The sequence below is a fragment of the Dermacentor albipictus genome, chromosome 8, assembly GCF_038994185.2.
Source record: "Dermacentor albipictus isolate Rhodes 1998 colony chromosome 8, USDA_Dalb.pri_finalv2, whole genome shotgun sequence".
NCBI classification, from domain to species: Eukaryota; Metazoa; Arthropoda; class Arachnida; order Ixodida; family Ixodidae; genus Dermacentor; species Dermacentor albipictus.
The window spans coordinates 114,619,324-114,641,358 of NC_091828.1; the positions used below are offsets into that span (position 1 = coordinate 114,619,324).

The following is a 22,035-nucleotide window of genomic DNA, read 5'->3' on the forward strand; positions in this document are numbered from 1 at the left end:
GAAAGCCGATTTCACGATCTCAACAAGCACATACTATCAGTCCCGAAGACAAGCTTCAAGAGACGGAAGGCCTGCGAGACAAGAAACGAAGTGGGACCAGTGGGAGGCACATATTACACAAACCTTTAATGCCTGAAAGTTGACTGCTATTACAATACAATAAATTCATCAACACATCACAAGGTTTTTTTTTTCAGTATCTTTGTCGTCGTCCAAGTACGGCCAGCATCATTCTCCGCGCATATATAATATGTATATATAATAAAACCATCTACAACTTTCGTGTGTGTGTGTGTTTGGTGTGAGAAGGCCCCTGAATAAGCAAGTTCTTCCACGTCGAACACGGAGCCCCCCCCAGACAAAGCGAGGGGCTTGGGTTTTGAACTAGCAGTCTGAATCACATGTTGGGTTCCCCGCGGTGCCGTGTCCTTAAATATCTATATGTACCCTTGGTTTGTCAAGTGTCGCACGCTTTTTTTTTGTTGTTGTTGCTTCCTTGTCACTTTTTTTTTCCTCAAATACACACACACCTCGACAACAGTGGTAGTTAGTGGTAATAATATACAGTATTGGTGGACACTAAAGAGCACGGTCCCATGGGGATAAAGAAGGGGGGAAACGTTGCAACAAGTAATAAAAATTGAACAATGCATTATTGTTATACTTAATCTAGAGAAACAAATGTACATGTAAACACAACAAAAAAAAGAGCAAAAACACAAGGAGCAAGAAAAAAAAGGCATAAACTTGGAAATGCACACTTTTGTCACCATAGTGAGATAGTTTTTCTTTCACATGTCATCTAAAAAACACAAATGTCACAATTGCAACCAGTTAAAATTGAGGGAAGGGGGAGGGGATGCAAGAAATAAAAGGTGAAGGGGCTGTGTGCCCTTCCGAGTTGAACAAAATCAAAGGTTCCACCCACACCGCGCAACACCGTGTGGAAGAACATTGTCAGGCAAAAACATTAACACAACACACTGCAAGAAAGGGGGAAGAGGCAGATAAACACAACCTGAGATTAAAATATCTTCACTAAGTGCATCAATATCAATCAAAATGTGTTGGCTGCTGTCACACTCTCTTGGATAGAAAGAATGCCACCCTTTGCTTTCTTTTTCTTTGCTGCATTAGTAGTTGCAAATGGTACTGTGGTACAGTTGCGTGCGTTGAGGGGCACGTTGCACATCAAAGGGGGCAACCGCAACATCCTTTAGCATCTTTTTAAAAACTACAGATGTCTCCTGTTAGCCTCGACAAAACATACCATCCCATAAATGACTTTGTCCCCCTACAATGTTCTGCGGCAGATGCGGCTTCCCAGTCACCAGTTGCATTGTATTGGCTGGGATTCTGAACAGAGAACCCCACCCCCCTTCCCTCGGCATGTGCGACACAACACTCATTAATATGTCAGCTCTGTGCTTGGGACCATAAGCAACCAGTGCTCTTTTATATCGTTGCTATAAAACTAAACTTCCTGGACGCGCACACTGAATACAAAGAGATGGAAGAAAAAAACAAATGCCCCGAAAGAAAGGAAAAAAACTGTGTGCACCACACATGCGCCAAACTGTCATCGACGCCCGAGTGAGCCTCCTACCTCTGCTACGAGGTGCCTGGGAGGGGAGGGGGGCCTTGGAGACTGGGGCACCTCACTGCTATTCTTTTTTCCATCTTTCGGGGACTGGAGCAAGTAGAGAGCTGCCAAGGAGGCAAGCCCTCCCGTTAAATTCTCATCAACAAGACAAAATGAAAAACACATACATGCACGGGTGCGCAAAAAGGACAAACAATATGAAACACAATAAGTGCTCTTCTTAAAACTCGCGCGCCCCCAGTCGAAATTGCACCCAGCGCGAGCGGATGCATGTACCGAGCAAGCACCTGCTCGTAGCACGCGCCACCCGCTAAGAGTCTCGGAATGAAGTAGGTTCGTTTTTTTTTTTTCACTTGGAGAGGCAGCAAGATGCGGCGCACAGACACACAGAGCAGCGACACCTGGAGACATGCTTTCTTTCCCCTTCCGGTCGGCACTCGCTTTTCTTTTTCCTTTGTTCCACTGTGATGGTGGTCGCCGTTGCGAAGGTGGCAGCGGCGGTGCACAATCCTGAGACGAGTCGCCGCGGGCAAGCGGCAGCCCCTCTTTGCAAGTGCCGCAGGTTGGGCGGACTGTCGGAAACATTGATCGCGCACAACAGTTTTCTTCAGCTGGCCACCACCGTTGTTGGGAAGGACGCACGTCCTCCCCTGCCACTCGCGGTCTGGCAGCGGCAGCAACAATGGCATAACACAAGAGTGACGGGCACAGGGAGAGCGCGAGTAACACAATAACTTAAAAACAAAACTCCTTAGCTGACCAGGAAAAAAAAAAGGAGGTGTGGGGAGGGGGGGGGGTCATAGCAATGTTTGCAAAGGAACGCCACACGCAAGTATGTCGAAATCATCACATCTTTGGAAACCCTGAGACATCAAAAAAAAAGGGGGTGGGGGGGGGGAATACATAGAAGAAAAAAAAATCCTTTTTCCAACATGTGTTCACATTTACATAATAATGATGTGCCGACGTGCATATGACACACATAGATTTGAGACATGTACACAAACACACCCTCCTTTATCCTGGACGTACACGTTATACACTCATGCGCCATGCGCGCAAGAAAAAAATATATACGAGCGATTAATAGGAATACTAGTTCATAGTAACAATTGCTGTGCACATATCTCACCAACAAAAATCACATTGGCAACAAGTGTATTTCTTCCCCCCTCATCATCACGACAATATTGTGTTCACTGCCAGAGGAAAGCCCCTCCCTCACACACACAAGTTCCTTGTTTGCCACGAGGGGTTCCCCAAACCACCCTAAAACATTGCCACCAACCACCACCGAGACGCAGAGTTACAGTGGACAGTGCGAGGGAACGAAGAAAGTAGTGAGCGAGGTACCAACCACGCACTCCGCCCAAAGCTCGCGCATCCCGCACCCAATTTTCCCCTAACACAGCACGTGCTCTCATGGCGGTGGCAAGACGACGTCGTGGCAGACGCAGCGTTCATTCCCTGGACTATACTTCTGTGTTCCAGCTCCCGACCCCACCAAACCACGCCTGCCTTGTGATCAGCGATGACATGAAGTTTTGCATTAAGTAAGAGATGCAGGAGGAAGGGGTCACAAGGTGGGAGGATGGAGGGGGGGGGGGGGTGATACAGCTGTGGCAAAGGCACATGGTCCAAGCGCTTGCTTTGCTGCCCTCCGTCAAGTAGTGCTTACTGCTGCTGCAGAGGGAGCCGCTTTTTGACTAGGCATGCTCTCCTGGCTGCTGCTGCTGCTTTGGCACGGGGGTGATCAGTGATGCAGGGGGGAGGGGTGGGGAGATGGGGCGTGCATTGTGTCGGCAACCAACACTACTCAAGACGAGCTAGAGAGAGAGAGAGCGCTTGCCCTGATTGTCTTTCAGGGAATGGCAAGAGGTGGGGGGGGGTCGCACAGGTGAGAGAAACGGGGAGAGGGGGTGCCACACAGCGGTTAGTGTAGTGGCTAGTTACTTTGAGATCATCATCCACTGCTGCCTTGTTGCTAGACCTGGCATAGTCTCTGCACCCCCCCCCATACCCCACGTCCCCCCCCCTCACCTAACCCCACACATGCCTGCACCATTGTTGTGGCTGATGTGCAATTCTCAACCTACATAAAGCTCCCATAAATGTGACACCCCCCCTCCTCCCCCCCGGTGCCCCCTCCACCCCTATTCAAAACCATCCAGCTGCCTCAGGAGATGACCTGTGCAGACATGCTTGCAAAGGCGTGCACACACTTGCACACAGAACTTCCTTTTGTTCATTTTCTGCTTTGTGATTTGCCACTGGAATACTAATGAAAAATGTGCTCTTTCACAATGGCTGCTTGCGAGAAAGCCCCGAGGCATGCCACAACATGACAGCAGTTGAAACATTTCACATTTTTGGAAGGGATAGTGCTTTCTTTTTTCACCTGTGTTTGGGAGTAAAAACAACGGGCAAGTCACTCTAAGCCACCAGGCTGTAAAAACAGACATAGCCATGCAAAAGGGGGGGGGGGGGTGGAAAAAAAAATGACTTGCACAGGCATGCCATATTTGTGTGGAATCGATGGCAAGAGAGACTGACCCTGCCTCCAAAGCATTGACAGAGGGGACATCACTCTTAAATGTTGACCTAGTTAAGTGTCGTTAAAAAATAGAGGTTGCCAAGCCTGTTTAACTCCTCAAAAGTTTTACCCAAGCAGGTACCTAATAATGTGTCACGAGAGGTCATTCGAACATAAAGAAATGCACATTGTGTGATGGTACAACAGTTTTGCAAGGACCAACCCCGTGGCACGACACCCAAACCCCTACGACCCCAACACTGGTAAAAATTTCCTGCGGTGATGGCCCACAGAGCAACTAAAATCGGCACACAAACAACACTCCTGAACACACTTGGAAGAAGCTGGACGAATCCCTACATGGGGGAAAGGTTCTTGCCCCAACATAAGATGCGCGTGAGCAGGTTGGGGAAGGGAGGGGGAACAACCAACACATAGCACACGGGAGAGATAACATTAAATAGTCATTATTATTTTTTTTTTCTGCAAGATTCAGGCCACAAATGAAGTGAGCTTTGCTTGAACCTGTCCCGCGAATAACGGGACAATACAATGATTATTGATCAGGTATACGGTGTACATCGGCAAAAGACGCACATGGCGGCAGAACTAACAACTTCTCCCAGGCGAGGAGGAGGTAGTCTTGAGATTTTAACTTTTCTTTTGGCTTGCCGTTTTAAGGGAGAAAGACACACTTCGGGCCAACCACCACCAAGTCACAATGCCTAAATACCAGCTACGTCGATTGCAGGCGAACAAACTTGGAGAGGAAGAACAAAAAGAGAATGACCTGTGACGACCAGACACACACAACCCTGCCACAAGCTACAATGTTTGAGTACCTTCGGCTTTTTTATAATAAATGCTTGTCACCGAAGCAGCCCGCCCCCACTGGTCAGCTGCTACAAACTAATTGTTCCACTTTGGAAAGCCCATTAGAGGAAACAACCCGCCTTGGCCAAAAAGTCATGATTGTGCTCTCCCAACTCGAAGAGCCCGCACAAGCACTTTCAACAATTCGAGCAACAACAACGACCAGACCGCTGAGCAGCCAAGACGTGTACGACACTGAATGACTAATGGGCTTGGCTTGGCAGTAGTACCATGCATGGCGGCAAATCGACCAGAAAGTCTATACACGCGGTCTCGATATGACTCAACCCCACCCCCATTACCCCTCCCCAAAACCAGCTTGCACAGGTGGAGTAGGAGAAGGGGTAGCAGTTCAAAAACGTGAGCTTTCGAGCAATTCTACAGGTGGAACTGCGTCCGTTTACACGTGATTGCTGCCACTGTGTATTGGTATTGATTTCTTTTTAATTCTTAAAGCTATACACACACATTGTTCTATTTGTTCTTCTGTGAGTTATCTTTCCAGCACCATACGAGTGAAAAAAAAAAAGACGAAGTGAAGCCGCAGGTAAGTTTGGAGTGTGAAGCACCTGCTCCACACAAAACTAGGGCCAAGGGCGACTGGACGGCCCTCACGGCCACGACAACATCGCAATATGACAAGGAGAAAAAAAAAAAAAAAAAAACAATTCTTTTTTCTCGAAAGCTATACACGCACAAAAAAAAAGATCTCTTTAGGATGGCACTAGGTGCGGGAATACCCCTGCGGCAGAATATCTGTGATAAACGCGAAATAAGAATACAAATTTGGATATATAAAGCTAGCTGTGACGAGAATTCTTTTTGAAATTTGGGGGAACTAGCATGACACGACACACACAAACCCACACACACACATGCAAAAGCTGAGTGGCACAAGAGAAACCTTGCGGGCATCTGAAAGATCACATTGAGTGTGCACCCCTGGCCTTTCCCCGGCCCCAACGTGGCTGCGTGCGCCGCTAGTTTAAAAACTGTGCCAGGAAGGCGACGGCCTCTCGACCACAGGAAAAGGGGACAATGGAGGTCGGCAGTAATGGATCAACTTAAAAACGGATAAAACATCTCAACCCGTGCAGAGAGACATCGGAGGCAATGTGTCGTCATTGGAACCGCTTGGGAAGTACGAACAAGACCGTCGCCGATGGTCATACCGTTGTTCCCTCCCGTCTCTGCTGGCGGGAAAGGCGAACCACGCATGTGCTTTGCCCTGACCAACCCTGGCAGCAGAAGAACGGGCCTTGCATTTCCCCATGGAAACTTTTTTTTTTCCACCCACCACATTTAAGGCACAGAAAAAACAATTGTTGTCCTCGCGGCATTTCGGCAACTCAAATTCGGGCTTTGCAAACTGGAGAGACTAACGCCAGATTGCATATGCGCATGCATCCCCAGCTGTGTTCTATTCTGCAAGCACACGCACCCCCATTGCCGCCCCACTGCCCCTTGCTTGAACCTGCAACAGTGTGTCAACAATCACGCTGCCGTGCCTGCATCATTCCGTGCCCAACACAATGCTACGGACATGCGCAATGCAACGTCCCAAACCCTCACCCCCCCATTTACACAGGATCCCCAACCAGCCCCTCTTGGAGGAACACCTGACCTGTGCGGCTAGAAAATGGAATGCAATTCAGAGCGTCCCGGCATGGGAAGCACCAAGCTTTGGCATGGAGGAGATTTTCCCCAAACAACAAAGTAGTGTAGGAAGTGGACGCCCCTAACTATGTACAAGCACACTACACACACACAACCCCCTCCCCCACAGGCCGGCACAAGGGGGGAAACGAGCACCAGCACCCCCCTTAGCCTCCCCCCCCCACCACCACCACAATCAAAATCATCCCATATAATCTCATTTCATCGCACTCTCAAGGTTGAGAGCAAACCTCTCCAAGACGGTCGTGCCGCTGCTACTACTGAGACCAGTTTGGAAAACAACCGCCATTGTTGTAATGCTGCCTCCCCCACCAGAACACTCAATACTTGTACACACACCTGCAAATGCAAACCGCACCCCAGCCCACCCCACCAGAACCCCCTGCCCTAAAATGCCAGCACGCGTCTTGCCTGGAATCGATGCTAGCTGCCGCGAGACGACACTTGCGACGGTGCAACCCCCTTCCCTCCTTTTCCCCAGACAACTTTGTACACAACTGAGAAGGGCTTGCAAGAACCCGGAAACATCTTTGTCGAGGGGGGGGTGGCGAGCCTCCCTCGTACTTTGACTGCTCACTAGGCAGAAGTGACTAATCATTGCCCCCGTCCGAGAAACAATCCCTTGGCGGCTTCGCGGGTGGGGGCAAGCAAGGCTGGTCGGGCGAGACAGGGAACAATGCGACGGCGCACACCCTCCGCACCCGAGTGCCCGCCTATTTTCCTTTGAGCAGATCCCGCGCAGCTGTGCCGGTGGACTCTTACTTAATATATGTATATATATTTTCTTCATACACTAGAGTATTAGGTGCTTGTCTTCTTTAAGGTATTCTTCCGCTGCCCGTGTCCCGCATTGACAAGAGACTTGATAAGTGTTAACACTACACGCTCACACAAACGCACACGAGACAAGGTGGTGCCCATGAGCCTCCGCCACCAATCAAGGAAAAACCCCAAAAGCACCCGTGCACAACGCGATGCCGCAAGAGAGATTCCACCACTAATGCACTTGGCTCTGGAAAGCGATAGGTCCGCCCCCTGCTAAGGTTAGGTCTCCCACGATGTGGACCCCGCCCCCAAAAAACGAGTGAACAACTTGCACGAAGCGAGTGCACCTGTCTGAAGTCCATATAATATATATATATATATATATGTCGTTTCTCTCTCTTTTTTTTTGGTTCCGCACCTTGTTCGGTCAAGGCACGGCTTTTTTTTCTTTTTAGTTCTTTAGTCATTGCATTTTCTACAAAAAGCTCTCAGGACGGGGGGCAACACAGTCATCCGCGATGGCCCCCGAAAAAAAAAAAAAATGCACATGGCAACTCTGGCACCCATCCCTCCAAGTCTCACCCTGCAAAGAAAGCGCGACAACGGGCTGTTTTTTTTGTTTTTTTTTTCCTTTTTTTTCATCTCAACAGTAGTGCTGGGTGCACCTTCACGCCCCGCTCCCTAAACTGCGCGAAGGGAGGGAACGAGCAAGCTCCCCAAATCTCACTAAAAAGCGTAGCTTATCTATGTACACAAACACACAGAACATATATGTAACACACGCACAAACTGACAATCTGTACAGATGAACGAAAGCGAGGGAGAGAGAGAGCCGAACATTTTTGTAATGGAGGGACGAACAAGGGCTACAAGGAGGAGCGCCCTCATCTCTCCAGGCTTCGTCTACTTTGGCCCCAGGCTACGTTGCCAAACTACACCAACTGTCCCCTCACGTGTATTTTTTTTTAACTGCATCAGAACGTGCCAAGCACGCACGACATTGAGGCGACTGTGTTAGCGTTGAGAAGCAAGACAAAAAAATTATTAAGAACAAAAGAAGACAAACGTGATGTGCACTTCAGAAAGACAAGAAGCCCGAGTGACTCACCGAAACACTCGCAGCAAAGGAACAAGGAATAGCCGCGTGCGAGCAGAAAGATGTCCGAGGCCGATGCGAACACCAACTGCTACGTCAAGAGACAGCGCACAAGAAACAGAGATAACAAAACAAGAAGTCAACCTTTTTGATCGCTGGCTTCGGGGACGTTAAAAAACATCAAAAGACCACTTAGAGAGACAATGGTGCATGCAAGATTAGGAGACGTGGTAAGGTAAGAAACTGAAGTAACCACACTAGCTGGCCACAAGTTTACAAGCAGTCATCACTTTAAGTACACAGAAAGGGAGAGAAGCGGAGAAACACTTTAAGATGTCTCCTGGCATCAAGAGCTGCCCAATAACCAAGTCAGACGGAAAGGCTATGCACAGCCACTGTGACCCGAAAGAAATGAAAGCACCGAAAGAAACGACGGGGACTTGAAAACTGCACACGAAACATACTGCTGTCCTTTGCCTGTGACATAAAGCTGCTCTGCAATCTTCACAATGGACTCCTGGAACATCAGATTAATATGGTGCAACCATGAGCCGGCACACAGATTTAAGAGGACAGTCAAGAGTCGACACAAACTCAAGAAGGGCGAGGCATCGCAGGTGTAAAAAAGGTGGCCTCACCGCTGGCACGGACTGCAACGCGGAAATACCAGAACGCAGAGAGAGGAGGGAAAAAAACGTTGAGTGCAGGGATTGTGCTAGACTTCAGTATATATATTTTTTCCTCCTCACTTCTACAGCGTTAAGTTTTGCCAGCCCTGACATTGGGGGAAAAAAATAACACAGACCAGGTCAGAAGATGTATTGCACGTTTGCGCACAAGATGCATAGATTGCCACACCAGTGTGCCTGAGAAGAGGCATTGCGCTAGTATATATATATAGAGAGAGAGATGTTGGGCCTTGTGTGTGTTCTCCCCCCCCCTCCCCTCCACCCCAACGCTCCACACCCTGAAGCACTTTGAGGGAATCGGGAGAGATTAGGGAGGGGCGCAAGAGGGGGAGGGGGTACGAGTTGGAGCCCCTGCATTTGCGAAAAAGGGGGAGTCTATACCAATGGTGCCCCCTCCTTTCCCGGCCCCTCGAAGCCCCGCTGATGCGGGCAGGGCGAGTGGCTGGAAGAGGGCTTGAGCTACTGATGCGTCACGAGAAGGGAAGGCAACCCTCGGCAAGCGGAGTGGAGCCGACAATGTGCGCATTCTGGGGAACAGGGCCGCCCTCTCGGGTAGAGGCGGCAAAAGAATGAAAGGAAAAAAAAAGGGAAGAGGCCGCACTTACGAGAAGAGAGAAGTCGCCGACCAAAGGGAGAGTTTGCGACAGCGGCCAGACGAGGACGCTCGGGAGTGAGCCTCGCTTCCGAGAGTTGAGATATGTGAAGACCCTTCCAAGTTTCTTCCGTCTCTACATAAACGGGAGGTGGGAGCTCGTTGGCAGGGCAGCGGCGGCGTGCTGCAGTGCACCGCAGGTTGCACGGGAATTGCAATGAGTAACCGAAGGAAAAACGTGGAGAGGCCAACCTCTCGTAAAAACAACCATGCACCCGGGAACGACCTGTGAATACGAGAAAAAGCAGAGGACGGGATAGAAGAGAGGAACAACACTTCGCTATTGATAGCCCCCACCCCACGTTATTGCAAATGTCATGCATGACTGGGTGAACACGGCTGTGCCCTGCATGCTCGGATATGTTGGTGCGGTACACACACACACACACTGCCAGCTGCCGATGCAGCGACATGCCGGCCTGCCACAGCTCCACCTTGCACCTAGAGGACGAGATCGAGTAACCAGGCGACCCTTGCGAAGAAAAATACCAGAAGAAAAGAAAAAAGTCAACGGAGCCCTGTGTAGGATGGCTGATGGGGGGTGCAGCACCATGCCAACCCCTGAAGAACACTAGTCTCCCGACACATCGGGCGAGAGTTTGCACACACGGAGAGAGACAAAACGACAGCACGTCTTCTGAGCCCAGTAGGCACGGCCAGAGAGGCGCTCACGTTTGGTGTTTCTAAGGCTTCTTTTCAGCAATGCCTGCTGCCCTCTCAAACGTAAAATTTGTCCCAACGAGGAGCTACGGCAATAAATCTGGCACTTCATATCTTTGTGGTTTTTTTTGGTTTTCAACAGAGGCAAGCCCGCCCAGCCCAGACTTCTGCGCCTCGCATTGCAGTGGGACAAGGCAAAACATTGCAGCACCGCAGTTCGGTCACGGGGTTCCGGTGGCCAGGCATTACGGAGATCGCATTCATCTACAGAGGTCGCTTCTTGTTCTCCTCCGCCGATGGCGATGGTGCACCGTGCATGGCACCCCCTGGCGACCGACTGCAACAATGTTGTGGCAGAAATCGTTGATTCGGCACGTGGGCATCGAGCAATTGAGGGCGGGGCAAAAAATAAACAGAAACAAACAAGCGACCCACGAAGGAAAAAAAAAAAAAACATTAGCAGCAGTGGGAATGGTGACTACTACTGCAACACAGATAATAAAAACAATGTTCACACAAAAAATTCTGTCCATGAAGGTATCACACTTTGGCAGTCGTCGCACGCCGCTGACAGACACCCTCCCCCACTTGTGCATGCCAGAAGACAAACTTCGTCAACGGTAAGAAAAAACTGAATAGACACGTTGTGCAGAAGAGCAGTGTTCTCTTGTAGTTACCTCTCCGTTTCTTTTTTTTTTTGGATTTTTTCCCCCATTTTTTTTTTCTTACATTCTTAGTCACGTGTAAAAGGTGGTCAATATATATATATAATATATATGTGTAATATCAATATATATATATATATTTTTTATGTGTGTTTGTGTATATACTATTTTTTTCATCTTGATTGACTTTCCCACTCGCGACAGGCAAGCATAACACAATCACACATGCGCACACACATACACGCGACAAAACGAGACTGCAAAGAAAGAAAAAAAAAATGAAAACAATCATAAAGGCCGGTCTGTGTCGTTTTGGCATTCGGCGCGCAGCGGCGGCAGAGGGAATGGGGTTGTGGCAGGGGGGGGGCATGATAGTGGGGGGGGAGGGGACATGCACACGACGCTAGACCGATGAACGCACATGCACACACACACAGACCCAGGCGGCACGCGGCAGAAGCGGCACGCCGAGTCCCGCCGCTTGCGGGGCAAGGGCTCCGGCCCAGCACCCCCCACACAGAAGCGGTTATCACAAAAGGGGCCGGCAAGGCACCGGCTTACGCGCGCTGCTCATCCTCCTCCTTCGTCGTCACTGTAGTAGTTGCAGGTTTTTTTCGCTGCCGCGAGGAAAGGGGGGTCGTCACTCAGATGGACTCGCCGCTGAGCAGGTCACCAGGCAGGAAAGAGTTGAGCGAGGACTGGGGCACTCCGGGGCCTCCGTGGTCGTGGTCCATCTGGTTGGAGCCACCCACTCCGCCGGCCTGGCTTGTCTGAGGCGCAGCCCAGAGCCCGCTGCCGGACCCTGGGAAGGACCACAGGTGGCTGGCGTTGGACGATGAAACAGCCGCAGCCGACGACACTGGGGGCGGGGCCGTGGTGTTCCACGGCTCCGTGGGCTGCTTGCTGGGGCGACCAGGCGCGTACTGCAGGGGCGGGCGCTGCGGCGGCTGGTGGTAGGCGTTCGTGGGGGCACCCCAGGCCATCTGCTGCTGGTGCTGCTGCGGCTGCGACGAGGGGTGCTGCCCTTGGCTGCTGCCGAGCTGCAGGAACTGGGCCACCTCCGACTCGGACGGGATGTAGGCCATCATGGTGGTGTTGGAGAGGACGCAGTTGTGCAGTGCAGACTGGGCCTTGGCGGCCTCCTCGCGCGACGCGTACTGCACCAGGGCCAGCCCGTGCTTGAGGTACAGGTGGAAGAGCTGCAGAGGTCCGTGCTGCATGCACAGCGTCTTGAGCGTCGAGCCGTCTATCTGCTGGGTGAGGTTACGGAGCATGAGGAAGCTGGAGCCGGAGCCCGGCTGCTGGTCCCAGCCCGAGGAGAGGCCGGGTGGCGGGCCACGAGTCTTGGGCCCCACGTTCCACGGGTCCGTTGGCGCCTGATGCTCCGAGCTGCCGCCCCAGCTGCTCTTGGAAGCATTGCCTTTGGATGAGCCACCACCACTTCCATTTCCACTCCTGCACGTCGGAACACAAGCACGAACGTTACGAGAGAGTGGGATAAGTCCACAGATTGCGAAAGGACCAGTGGTTGCATCGCAGCCTTTACAAACATAAAATTAATATTGCCTGCTTGTACTAGTGAGAGAAAGAGCACACAGAACTAAAGGGCAGAAGTATAGGCCCACTCACCCGTGCATGGCTGGAGTGAATGCCCACGTGCTGGAGGTCAGCGAGGCCAGAGAGGCGACGAGCGAGCCCTCCCCTCCCGGCGGACTCTGCTTCCAGCTGCCACCAAACAGCTCCGAGTCCTTGATGGTGTTCACCGACAGGGGTGAGCGTACCACGCTCCCGGGTGTCAGATGTGGGTCATCCTCTGCACTCTTGAGGGCAGAAGCACCCTTCCACGGCTTGCCGGGCTCAAATTCAGCCACCAGGTCGCTCAGGCTGTAGCCACCGACGCCAGAGTCCTTGCCCTCGCCAGGAGAGGAGGTGCCGCCTGTGCAGCTGGTGGTGGGCGGTGCTTCGGGCCAGCCGTCCTGAGAACAGGCCCCCGAGGACCATGGTCCGTCGGCACCACCGAGGAATGACGAGAGGCTGCCGGCCTTGGAGGCAGGGCCTGGTGCCCTGCTGAAGTCACCGCCGCCGTTCTGCTGCGGGGCCTTGTTCTCTTCATCGAGGCTCGATGGCAGCTTCCACTGGTTGAGGCGCGACTGCTGCTGCTGCTGTTGGTGCTGCTGTTGCTGCGACACAGCGTCCTTGAGGTTCAGGTCACGGAAGTCGGAGTGCAGGCCCTCGGCACCACCGGGCTTGCCGGCTCCGAGGAAGTCCTGCGGTGTTGGCGGGCAGCCTAGTCCGGTGGGAGGCGGCGGAACATGAGGTGGGGCCTGCACCAATTAAAAGTCCCAGTCACACTCCGGTTGACAAAGGAACACAGCCGTCTCGACAATACAACGGCCACAAAGCACCCGGCACGACATGCTTGAAACTAGAGTTTCCGTTCTCTTCTGACCTAGCCGTGCTTTCACGGGTGCTATCTTAAAATGTCCAACTGGCCATCTTACAACAATTTATTACAAGTAATTGATCAACCAATGTCTCGTTGTAGCTGGGAAACGCATTTGATGCCACTTATTGCCAAATGCTGCCAAACAGTTGTCCAATGGCAAAAAAAAAAAAAAAAAGCTTGCAAGCTACCATATAAATCAAACTAGCGGTAGCGCCTCCAAAGGAACGAACAAATTATGGGCGTGCAAATATTCGAAAAGTTCAAATATTAAGACACGAATAATTGAGTCAAATAGTATATATTGCTGGCTGTGTGGGAGAAAACACAGCTCTTGGCATTTGTTTACATCTAATAAAGTTGGGGCGACTTTGTACTGAATTTTGCAATGGTTTCGCGCTGCTTGCAAAATTTTGCCTGTGAAGCCCACTTAACCATCAAGTGTCCAAACTGTGTGGGAAAGCCAATCTCTCAGTAGCAAGGGGCATGAATTTGTACGAGGTTTTTGTCTTTCTTTCCTTTTTTTTTTTCAGCGTTACCCTTAATTCTGAGCTTATTTTGCTTGACAGCAAGTGGGATGAGTGACAACTGGCACATTGTAAAATGCCTCCAATTTTATGAGCATTTCATGCGACATAATAAGGCAGAGGCTGGTGAGCACAGCTAGTGGAAATTACTAAATTTTCCAATATGAACCAGATACACAATGTTTTAGTATAATGGCTTACTATGTTTTTTTAACACTGACAATGTAATTGCAATGTTTTAAAATAACAAAGTAAGCCTACTTGCTAATAAATGCATGTGTATATCATTACTCGCTATTCAATTTGATATTCAAAGCTAGGTATTTGTATTTGATTTGTATTTGAAAATATTGATATTTGCAGACCTCTAGCACAAATGTAATTGGCCATTAACAAGACATTTAGGACAGAAGGTGATTATAACAAGGTGATACAGAGTAAGCAACGGATTATTCGGAGTCGGTGTAGATTACCTAAAATACCGAGCGCAGTAAAACCTTGTTAATACAGTCTATGCTGATTACAACGGACCCATAATTAACAGACTTTCGGAGATAATGGACCTTATTTGAACCGTAGTTTGCTGTACCTATATTCTTAATGCAACGAAGGTCGCTTTTAACGGACCGTGCTACAACGAACTATAGGCTACAGCGGACGAAATTAGTGGCGATTTTTTTTTTAAATCGGGCATATAAAATGGACTTTTGCCATGTCTACACGGACTGGCAATGGACTTGCGAGCGTCAGCCGACAATCGTGGCTCAACAATCGTGGCTCAACGCGAAGACAATTCGCTCACTAGTGTTGCCACACTTTCTCACTCCTACGTTTTGACAGCAACTTTCCTCGGTCATCGAGCAAGATGTGTTCATGTTTGCCTGTGCGCGCATGACACCGTGCCTGGTAATTTACTTAGTAAGTGAATGTTTACAACTTTATGCGGCCGATAAGGCTACTATCATTACTTCGCATAACTGTCTACTAATTTGCTATCACGATCGATGCTTTGCCCATCGGGTGTTACTGCACTTTTTTTTTTTGCTTTTTACTTTAGACATTCACTCATTCTTGGCAATAACTTTGCTACAGATCGTGAAGTGAGGTGTTTTGGATATTACAAACTTCATATAAAACGGACATCTTTTGTCGGATTATCAGGATCCATTACAACAAGAGTAGACCGTATGTAATTGGCAGAGACATGGGGAAAATACGTACCAACCAGCTATATGGCTTAACCGAAAACCATGAATTAGCCACGACTTTTCTTTGAAAAGTGAAGAAAAAGCACCGTATTTATTCGAATATAAGCAGATAGTTTTATTTTTAAATAATCATACACCAAACTCTAGGGTCGGCTTAGATTAGAGGGTTTTAAGAAACGCGCTAGTTTTTAATCGAAAGTGATATGGTACACAGCCAGCGCCGCCCAGAAAAGTCGATATCACAGCTACGTTCACAGCCATGCCAAGTAGCCAGCTGAAGCACACGAGCGACATGGCCATTTTGACCTGTGTTGTATCGGCATGCGGCCTGGCATTATCACTAGTGCAAGGCAGCCTATGGCAGCTGCAGTGTTGGGCAGGACAAAGGAACGAGTGGCTGACCTGCTGCGGGGGCTGCGGAGGTGGAGGCAGCTGCTGCTTGAGGAAGAGCGCCTGCTGAGCAGCAATCTGGTTCTGCAGGTTGAGGATGCGCTGCTTGGTCTGCGTCAGCTGCACGCTGACCTGCAGTGGGTTGTTGGGTGGGCCCTTGTGCACAATTTGGTTCTGCTGCTGCAGTGCGTGCAGAACCTTGATCTGCTGCAGCAGCTGGTACAGCAGCTGGAGGGTCTGCGGGGCCAGCGGCTGGTTCAGAATCTGCAAGAGGCGAAAAGGTGCAGCACTGTGAAAGAAGCCGGCATCAACTTGATGCAGGCAGGCGGCGGCACGCGCCTTGCTTTGCCAGGTGTGGGCTACATCAAAACTGTGGTGTTTAGCTCCGTAACACCACAGTGGCAACTGTGCAATAATGTGTCGACCTTCCCAACTTACCCTATTTACTCAAACCTAGGCCGATAGTTTCATATACCAAGCTCTAGGGTTGGCTTAGATTCGAGGATGTTAAAGAACGCACCAATTTGCAATTGAAAATGATAAATATGATGCATAGCTAGCGCCATCAGGAAAAGTCAGTATCGCAGCCATTACTAGCCACGCCAGCAGCCAACTGAAGTACACGAGCGACGTCGCCATTTCGACCTGTGTCGTATCGGCATGCGGCGTGGTGTTATCATAATGACACCAAAGAGGCAATGCCATTAACGAAAAGTTGTGCTAGCCGCACAGGCATCGCCAAAACGTTCAAGACGGGCAGGGCTTCAGCATCAATGAGAAAAATGTCCATCGTTGGAGGGCGCAAGGGGAGACGCTTTTTGCGTGTGCCGCAACAAGGAAATGACAGCGATGAAGAAGACAAGCAGGCGATAACAGAGAGGAGCTACTCACCAAGATCACGCTGCGTTTCGAGGCGTATGAGCCATGCCGAACTGTTTGTGCATGCGCGGGCACGCTGGCGCGAGCTTGCACGTGCCCAAAACCGTATGAGGCTAGCAGCGATAATGGTGTAGAATAAACTTGGCATGTTCATATTAAAAAAATGCCATTTTCATTTTGTGAACGCTGTCTTCACATTTTCGTTCGGCTTACATTTGAGGCAAGTTTTTCTTCCTTTCTTTTTTTTCCCTGGCTTCGGACATTCATGGGTCGGCTTAGGATCGGGGTCGGCCTAGACTCGAGTATCTACGGCAATACCCTCAAAGCCGCAAAATGCTAAAACTTGTTCTCCATGCAAGACGCACACTGGTTATTTATAAAGAAGTTCCGTTCTGCAGAACCTCATTCCGTAGGGATGCTTTGCAAAGCCACAAGCAAAAAAAGCACAGAGCAATCCCCGCAATGCAGAGGGGGGAAGCCCAACGAAACAGGGATGTCGTCGCCAGGGGCACCTCACCTGCGGGTTGAGGTGTCCGGCGTGCACCGCCATCTGTATCTGTTGCACCAGGAGACGTAGCTGCGTTGCAGACGGCACGTTTGGCTGGCCCAGGCGCGCCCCGATGCCGGCTGGACCGCCAGCATTTCCCTGTTCGGAGAGAGGCCAGCACTCAATGCCCCGCCAATCGGGCAAACAGCCTGAGTTGCCCTGTGCTAAAGCTCACTACCCCGACTCCCGGACAACAAACGGTGATCGCCATCATCACCACACTGAGACAGACACTCACGGGAAAGTGTTGCTGCTGTTGCTGCTGGAGAATCTTCTGCACGAGGGCTGGGCTGAGGCTGCTAATACTGTTTCCTACAGTGAGACTAGAGTTCTGCCCGCCCATCCCCGTGCTGTTAAGTAGACTAGCTGGAGTGTTGGACCCCTGGTTAGAGCCCTGCAAGAAGAGACCAACGGTGCCAGCCGTTACACCTCCAACCGATGCAAACAATTGTAAAGCCCAATAAGAAATGGTTAGATTGACAACTGAAGTCCTCAACACGCTAGTGTGGCTGGTACAGCAATCAACAACAAACGACCCTCTTGTAACTGGTTCTTACAACCACATGCAATGCAGAGTCTAGGCTACTTGGAACATTGAAGGTTGTTAGGTACAAAACCTTCCGAAAAGAAGCAAGCCGTTTCGAGGCAGTCTGCACTCCTTGTTGATTCATTTACAGTTGAGTTAATGTGCGAGCAATTAATAAAGCTATTTTGTTGGTTGCACCACTTTTGAAAACAATGCCTTGCATTTTTTGTGGTCTTCGCAGTTTCATTTCTTTTTTTCAGCCAATGCACAATCTTCTGGCAAGGCTTTCTCAGCTTACACAAGTGCAATTTTTATTATTCTTCTTTCATGTGGAACCTTAGTGTTTGGCAAGACTAACAAATAAGGCTAACAAATAATGAAATATAAAGGTACGAGACCCCACAAAATTAAAGCAAATAACAATTTTGATCTACGTTATTATGCATGCATTGCAAACATAAACTTTAAATGCTAACAACTTTTGCCCTGGACAAGCTAAAACGACAAAACTAGTCTTATGGCAATCCTTGGTTAGTGTAGGTTTTAAGGGGAGAGGCTCCTCGAAACAATTTTTTTTATTATTTGTTCCAGAGACTTCAAAATTCAGCCAATTAGAGAGTTTTTTATGCAGATTTCAAATATGCAATTAGTTTTTGTGTAGCTGCTATAGTTCTCGAGTTATACTATACTGAATGACAAATTATAGCGATCTTTACGGGCACTTTTTTATGAACTAAACTTTTACGAAAAGTATTGTGCTATAGCTCATTTAGCTCTTCATAGATCACAGAGTGCAGATATCTAGTCAAAAAACGTGTTCAGTTATTGGAAGTGGGACAAAAAAATTTTGACACTTCAACCATTGTTTCTTTCAGTTCCCTGAAACATAATTTCGTACTGTTGTAATTACTGACGACTGATATTGAAATTTCAAGTAGATATCGGCATTCTACATACTTTCAAGAGTATGTATGCCAAATTTCGTTAGTATACACCAATTCTAAGTGTACAAAAGGCTTTACAGAAGACGCGAAAATATCAAAAAATTTGAAACTGAGAAAAACAGGTTTGAAAGTTTCAAAACCTTATATTCTTCAAAATCCAATTGTTTTTGCATGAATCTTGGTCACACTTAGAAATAGCATGGAATGTTTTGTGATGCAGCGGTTTTGGAAGGCCGATGATCGCGCAAAATCGCAAAAGCCGGTCATATCCAGCACCTATAGCGCGCGCTGCCAAAACAGCCTTCACGTTTACGGCAAAGCCGTCGCGCGAGCTCCCTCTGTCGTAGCGAGTGTTCGCCCCGGGGTCACCACACGCACCGGCCGAGATAATCCGCTTCGACGTGTGCGTGAATGAAAGCACAGATTCAGGGCAGTCAGGATTTTCGCAACGTAGCTCTAGGTACGACGAAAGTCCTTTGCGCTTCTCAGCTGCGTCTCAGACGGCGAGTTTCCGTTCATGGCAAGTGGGGCATGCAGAACCCGTCACCAGTGCCGTCAATGCGCCGATCTCGCACAACACCGTGCTAGCAGCAGGGGCACCGACCGACCTTGATTCAATTCTGAATAATTCCATCTTTTTATGCCATGCACTGATGAAATCCACAGCAGCGTCGATTTTACCACTGTCGCGGCGACCGGTGTCGGCGGTAGGCCTAACCGACGTCGGAGCGTCGCGGGTGCCGTACTCGGCTGTCGTTTTTTTAACGCTGTTTCCTTCGGTACTTGTGCCAAGTTCGATACTTCCGGGCGTCGAAACTGCACTTTTTCGGGCTAGTCATCTGAAGAAAACGCGGAGAGAACACGGGAAACTGTGCGGCTAGCGAGAACGCGCTGCGGCGATGGTTCGGCTTTGCTGCACAAAAGGAGCACCGCCGTCCAATGGCGGGGCCGCGCTGCATGGCGCGCAATTCAAAACGCATGACAGTCTCGTCTTCTTTCTCGTTTTTCTTTTATTCTCCGTAAACATACGAGACTGACAGCCATTGAACCTTGGAGGAAAGGGCTGACGCTGCACGCCCCGATGATTGCAAATGGCGGGCAGTGACGCTCGATTGCGTGAGAACGATGCAAACGGCGCGAACTTTCTAAACTTTCGGTGGACTATAGAGTTACCGCCGCTCACTTAGGCGCATTTTTTGGCGACTTCTCGTGCGAATTTCGGCCTGATATTTACAGAAATAAAAGTTTATAGACCAAAGATGACAATGCAGCTTAAAACAAAAAAGTGACTTTCTTTTAGAAAACCGCGATTTTTCGACCCGCTTCACCAAGTTTCGAATCTCAGGGAAGAGTATTTCGTCCGCAATATCAATTTATAACATCACTGTGAGCTGAATTCCGCGCAGAAACAGCCCTTTTTATCGCGGCGCGTAGCTCTTTTTCTACGCGCGCGATCGCAGCCATCTTGGTCTCGTTGGAAAGAGGAGCCTTCCTTCTTTAATTTCCCGCCAAAAGTGACTCCGTCGGTACGCCAGTGACGTTGAAATCCGGGGAGAAAAAAAGCCCGAACGCGCGATCCGATTCGTTGACTAGCGCACGTGACCAAACACGCGTGCTGTGGTTGGCTGCGCGAGGTTCCCATCGTCTGCTCCACTCCGCAGGCGACGCGACTGCGCGTCTCGTAGGTTAGATGGCACCATGCCGAACGATGTCCGATCCACCGGGAAAGTTCGCCATGAGGCACAAGTTCGGCAAAAAGAAGCGATCAGCTTATGACTTTCAAAAGCGCTCCATTTCTTCTGAAAGCATCGAGAGTAGCTCGCCGCCAAAGTAGGCCTAGCCAGCTCACAAATGAGTGAAATCGTTACGGACAGCGGCCGCGTTCGGCGTGACACTGCAATGTTGCAGCGTGCGGATTTGTTGCAGAGGGAGATGAATGCTCAAAAAAACTTCGAGTTCTTGGATCAACGTCAGCAACAAAGCGGGTGCTGGATTTGCTCACTCGCGCCGACGGCGTTGCAGCCGCGCCAGTCGACGCCGAGGCAGGCTTCGCTATCCTCAGTAGGACTCCGTGAACGCACTGATGTCTTTTGTCAAGTGCAAGGTGTGCGGCGGCAGCGTCGCAGGAGGCAAAAGCGAACGGTAATCTGGCCTCGCCATAAAGATCGTTATCACGTGCGCGTGTTGCGGCGATATCGCGTCGGGGTGGAGCTCGACCCGCGTGAACGACAACCTTGCCGCGCGCGCGATGCAAGCCACCGGGAATCGGCGAACGGCGCTAAACGATGTTTTTGCCGCATTTGGGTGGCCGTGGTCAGAGCGACTACATTCCTGGTGGCTTTTAGCCACTTCAACTGCAAAATAATGCGAATATATTCTGTACTTTTGATTATAAGTGAATGTAATCCTTTTTTCTCGTTTTCTCGAAACACCGACTTTTCACCTGTACACAATGTAGGGTCAGATTTTGGAATTTATGCTTTAAAATTTCCAATTCTGCTTTAGATCAGACAGTAGGGTAGCCACAATTCGAACAGTAAAGATTCAATTGCTATGAAATTACTAATATATGATATATCAAAATAGTATTCCTACCATTATGTTCCTTATGTTTTCTAGTACCCAGGCATGTGCCAATACAAATTCCGTAGCGCATTTTTTCCCCCTATTGTTTCTACAAATTATGAACAATGAATTTCATTTATCTCCAGAACTAAATGGCCTATTGGAAAAATAATGAGATATTTCAAATCAGCACAAGTCTTAAGGGGGGAGGCTACACTTGAAAGACTACTTTTTTATTTGTGGACAGATCTGAATGAAATTTTCACACTTTGTGTATTTTAATGTGCAGATTCTAAAAATGTAATTAATTTTGCCATAGGATAAGTAGTTTCCGATATATTCCAAAAGCATTGTATAAGCTGGGTCCTTTGTTTGGAGGAAAATTAGCATCTAAACAGAAAACCCTAACACAGTAATTTGAGTATGAAGACTATCTAGAATGTTCAGGGAGTGTCGTAAGGTATTAATCAATGTTCTAGGCTAATCTGAGCAAGAGTTAGAGCTCATCAAAGTTGTGAGAAAAAAATGCCATCTTGACATGTCAAACATGTGACCCATTTCAAAAACTTTTTGAGAAGAGTACTGCTTTGAAAAGGGGCATATTGCATACTGCATACATTTCTCTTTCTGGCAAAAAAAAAAAATTATTCCGATAGCTGAAATAGGACAGAAGCTATTTCACCTCCAAAATCAGAAGTCTGTCAGAATTGTTGTTTTGAGAAATCAAGGAAAAACATTCTGCAACATTTTTATTGACAACATGCCAATAAAATCTCATGGAAATGCACCAGGG

The 22,035-nt window shown here is 49.1% G+C and overlaps 1 protein-coding gene across 9 annotated transcripts in view; it reads right to left on the minus strand.

Annotated features, from left to right (window-relative positions):
• Positions 1-5,585: 5,585 nt before the first annotated feature.
• Positions 5,586-22,035, minus strand: part of gw (trinucleotide repeat containing adaptor protein gawky) — a 49,851-nt gene continuing 33,401 nt past the window's right edge. For all 9 annotated transcript variants that reach the window (XM_065454194.2, XM_065454193.2, XM_065454192.2 and 6 more), the window contains 5 exons: positions 17,446-17,601; positions 17,178-17,306; positions 15,794-16,045; positions 12,843-13,537; positions 5,586-12,668 (listed from right to left, as the gene is read on the minus strand). In XM_065454194.2, the coding sequence (XP_065310266.1) occupies positions 11,858-12,668; positions 12,843-13,537; positions 15,794-16,045; positions 17,178-17,306; positions 17,446-17,601 (2,043 nt within the window). In that variant the 3' untranslated portion in view covers positions 5,586-11,857. The remainder of the gene's footprint in view (positions 12,669-12,842; positions 13,538-15,793; positions 16,046-17,177; positions 17,307-17,445; positions 17,602-22,035) is intronic.